General features: G+C 46.2%; 1 protein-coding gene across 1 annotated transcript; it reads left to right on the top strand.

Annotated features, from left to right (window-relative positions):
- Positions 1–192: 192 nt before the first annotated feature.
- LOC123452423 (transcription factor MYB4-like) lies at positions 193–1,810 on the top strand. The gene is made up of 3 exons (XM_045129070.1): positions 193–467; positions 582–711; positions 898–1,810. The coding sequence occupies exons 1-3, from the start codon at positions 332–334 to the stop codon at positions 1,565–1,567; spliced, it is 936 nt and encodes a 311-aa protein (XP_044985005.1). The 5' UTR covers positions 193–331; the 3' UTR covers positions 1,568–1,810.
- The last annotated feature ends 851 nt before the right edge of the window (positions 1,811–2,661 follow it).

Genomic DNA, 2,661 nt, shown 5'->3' with positions numbered 1-2,661 from the left:
GTCCCTACGGTGCACCAAGACCAGGTTCATGGATGAGTCTTCAACTAGTGCTGATGGACGCATGATGGAGATTCTAATCCAAGGGAAACAACAATTAGAAAGAAAGCAACCAGATCAGACCACCACAAATTAAACCGTATTTTATTACCATCACACGCAGCCACCTTTTCCCATGTCAATAATACACCTCGTCTCTCCTGCCTGCCTTTTGAGCACATAAACCCACCGCCCTCACCATCATCATGCCTAACCAAGTTTAGGCCCTAACCAAAGCATCCTCCCGTCCCCTCTCACAGGAGAGCCCCGAAGCTAGAGGAGGAAGGATACCGCCATGGGGAGAGCTCCGTGCTGCGACAAGGCGAGCGTGAAGAAGGGCCCATGGTCGCCGGAGGAGGACGCCACGCTCAAGTCCTACATCGAGCAGAACGGCACCGGCGGCAACTGGATCGCGCTGCCGCAGAAGATTGGTATGTGCTCATCAGAATTGCCGAGTATGATGTACTGATGCTGCCAGTAAGGAGTAGTGATAATAGATAGAAGCTAATTAGGTGTGCGTTCTTGTGTCTCTGGGGCATCCGCAGGCCTGAGGAGGTGTGGAAAGAGCTGCCGCCTCCGGTGGCTCAATTACCTCCGGCCGAACATAAGGCACGGTGGATTCTCAGATGAGGAGGATAGGATCATCCTCAGCCTCTACATCAGCATAGGCAGCAGGTACTGGGACAGTTGGTCTCGCCCGTCTTGTCAATTGTATGATCAACTCTTGTATGATCAACTCAAGTATAGGATTAGCTGCAAACTGGTAGGCAGGCACATGGGTGTAGTACAATCTATTACCTATTACCTATTATCTATGATCTAAGTTCTAAACGTATCATGCATGCCTTTGGTTGGGCGTAGGTGGTCGATAATAGCAGCACAGCTGCCGGGGAGGACGGACAATGACATCAAGAACTACTGGAACACGAGGCTCAAGAAGAAGCTCTTCGGCAAACAGTCGCGCAAGGACCAGAGGCAGCACCAGTTCGGACGCCAGGGAGCGAATGGCGGGCATAAGGAAGAAGCCAGCGAGGGCTCAGCCGGGAACAATGGAGTTGCTGCTGGTGCTTACAATTGGCACCAGCACACAATGGCCATGCCGCCCCATCCGATGCCGGGTTCAATGGTGGAAGGCAATCTTATCGGAGAAGGGGTGGATGAGTCCATCCGGAAGCTTCTGTTTAAGCTAGGAGGAAGCTCTTTTGCCGCCCTGCCAGCCCCGCCGTGCCTTCCTCCACCAATGTACGGGGAAGCTCCAAACTTCGTGGCGCCATCGGTGCACACGGCCCCTCTAAACGAAGGTGGCATCCACTGTTCTAGTGTGCTGCCTGCACTGGAGCTGGACGAGAGCTTCCAATTCAACCAGGTCAAGCTGGACGGGCTGGAATGCTTCTTCGGCATGGGGGACCAGAGCATGAGGTGGAATGAAGTGAGCCCCTTGGTCTGCCCTAACACTACTGTTGCGTCCAGCTCCCAAGGGATGCAGCAGTACTGCCTCCTAGAGGAGCCGGTCGACCTTGGGCTGCAGTAGAGAACTAGCTATTGGTGTTTGTTCTCATGTACATGCATGATTGTGGATTTTGTGGTGTAAATTTGTAGCATTCATGGGGAATGGTGAAAGATGATGAGAGCTCTGAATTAAGAACAATAATGTCTCTCACCACTCCTAGATGAGAGATGTCTTGTTTTCAGGTATCTCTATGTGAGTCTTGTATTGAAATGTTTTTTTTCCCACTACCAGGGTTACTGCCTTACAGAAACACTTACCGTTTTAGATTGTACTGGTTGTTATGTTAGTTTATCTGGCCTATGTGTGATATTTGTACCGAGTACCAACCCTAGCGGCTAGATACTTTTTTGTGTGTTCTCTAACAGCATAGACAAAGTTTACTTGCAGCATGTGCAAGGTCTGCCTAATTTTGGTCAAAAAGACATGGTTATACTTCATGAGACATTCATGGACTTAATAAAGCATGTCTATAAAGTATCAAAATCGTCGTTACGAAGTTAGAGAAACTAAGTATAAAGTGTTAACATACGTAATTTTACACGTCTTTTGGGAGCGTGACACACATAGTCAGAAAATGAATTTGCAATTTTTTGACAGAAATTCATCTACTTGAATTCAAATCAATGTTCCAACGATTTTGGCAAAAATGGATTTTACTATAAGTTAGTGAAAGGACATCTCTGATGACATGAAACACGAGATTAATACTTAGTTTGTGTAAGTTGCTCACATTGTGGCAGTCTTATCATATAGACAAAATAAATTCGAATTTTATTACTGTGGAATGATGGAATGGACACTTTGTTTATCCAGTCATCATATGTAATTATCAAAAGTTTGCTTCTACTTCACCTGTTTGATTGCATATGTTGCGTTTCCAGTGTTCATACTTGAAATGGGATACTGGGTACTATTTCTCATTAGCCAATGGGACACAGCACTAAACTCCTTCCACGGAAAAACTGAAGTCATTGCTTGACTTTTGTTAAAAAAATGATTAGTTGTCAACATGTCACAACAGATAAAGAACATGTATCCAGGTATAGTAGCTAAACCATAAACCAGTATTCTCTACAACTAAATAAAATGTCCGCTCAAAGAACTAGTGTCTGAAG

This window comes from Hordeum vulgare, chromosome 5H (genome assembly GCF_904849725.1).
Source record: "Hordeum vulgare subsp. vulgare chromosome 5H, MorexV3_pseudomolecules_assembly, whole genome shotgun sequence".
NCBI classification, from domain to species: Eukaryota; Viridiplantae; Streptophyta; class Magnoliopsida; order Poales; family Poaceae; genus Hordeum; species Hordeum vulgare.
The sequence above is the reverse complement of the archived record's forward strand: the minus strand, read 5'-3'. Positions and strand labels throughout refer to the sequence as shown.

What these genes read in the sequence shown, in the direction of transcription:
- LOC123452423 (XM_045129070.1), top strand. Translation starts at nt 332, where the DNA reads ATGGGGAGAGCTCCGTGCTGCGACAAGGCGAGCGTGAAGAAGGGCCCA. An exon ending in CGCGCTGCCGCAGAAGATTG is followed by an intron (nt 468 to 581) that starts GTATGTGCTCAT and finishes GGGCATCCGCAG; the next exon opens with GCCTGAGGAGGTGTGGAAAG. An exon ending in TACATCAGCATAGGCAGCAG is followed by an intron (nt 712 to 897) that starts GTACTGGGACAG and finishes GGTTGGGCGTAG; the next exon opens with GTGGTCGATAATAGCAGCAC.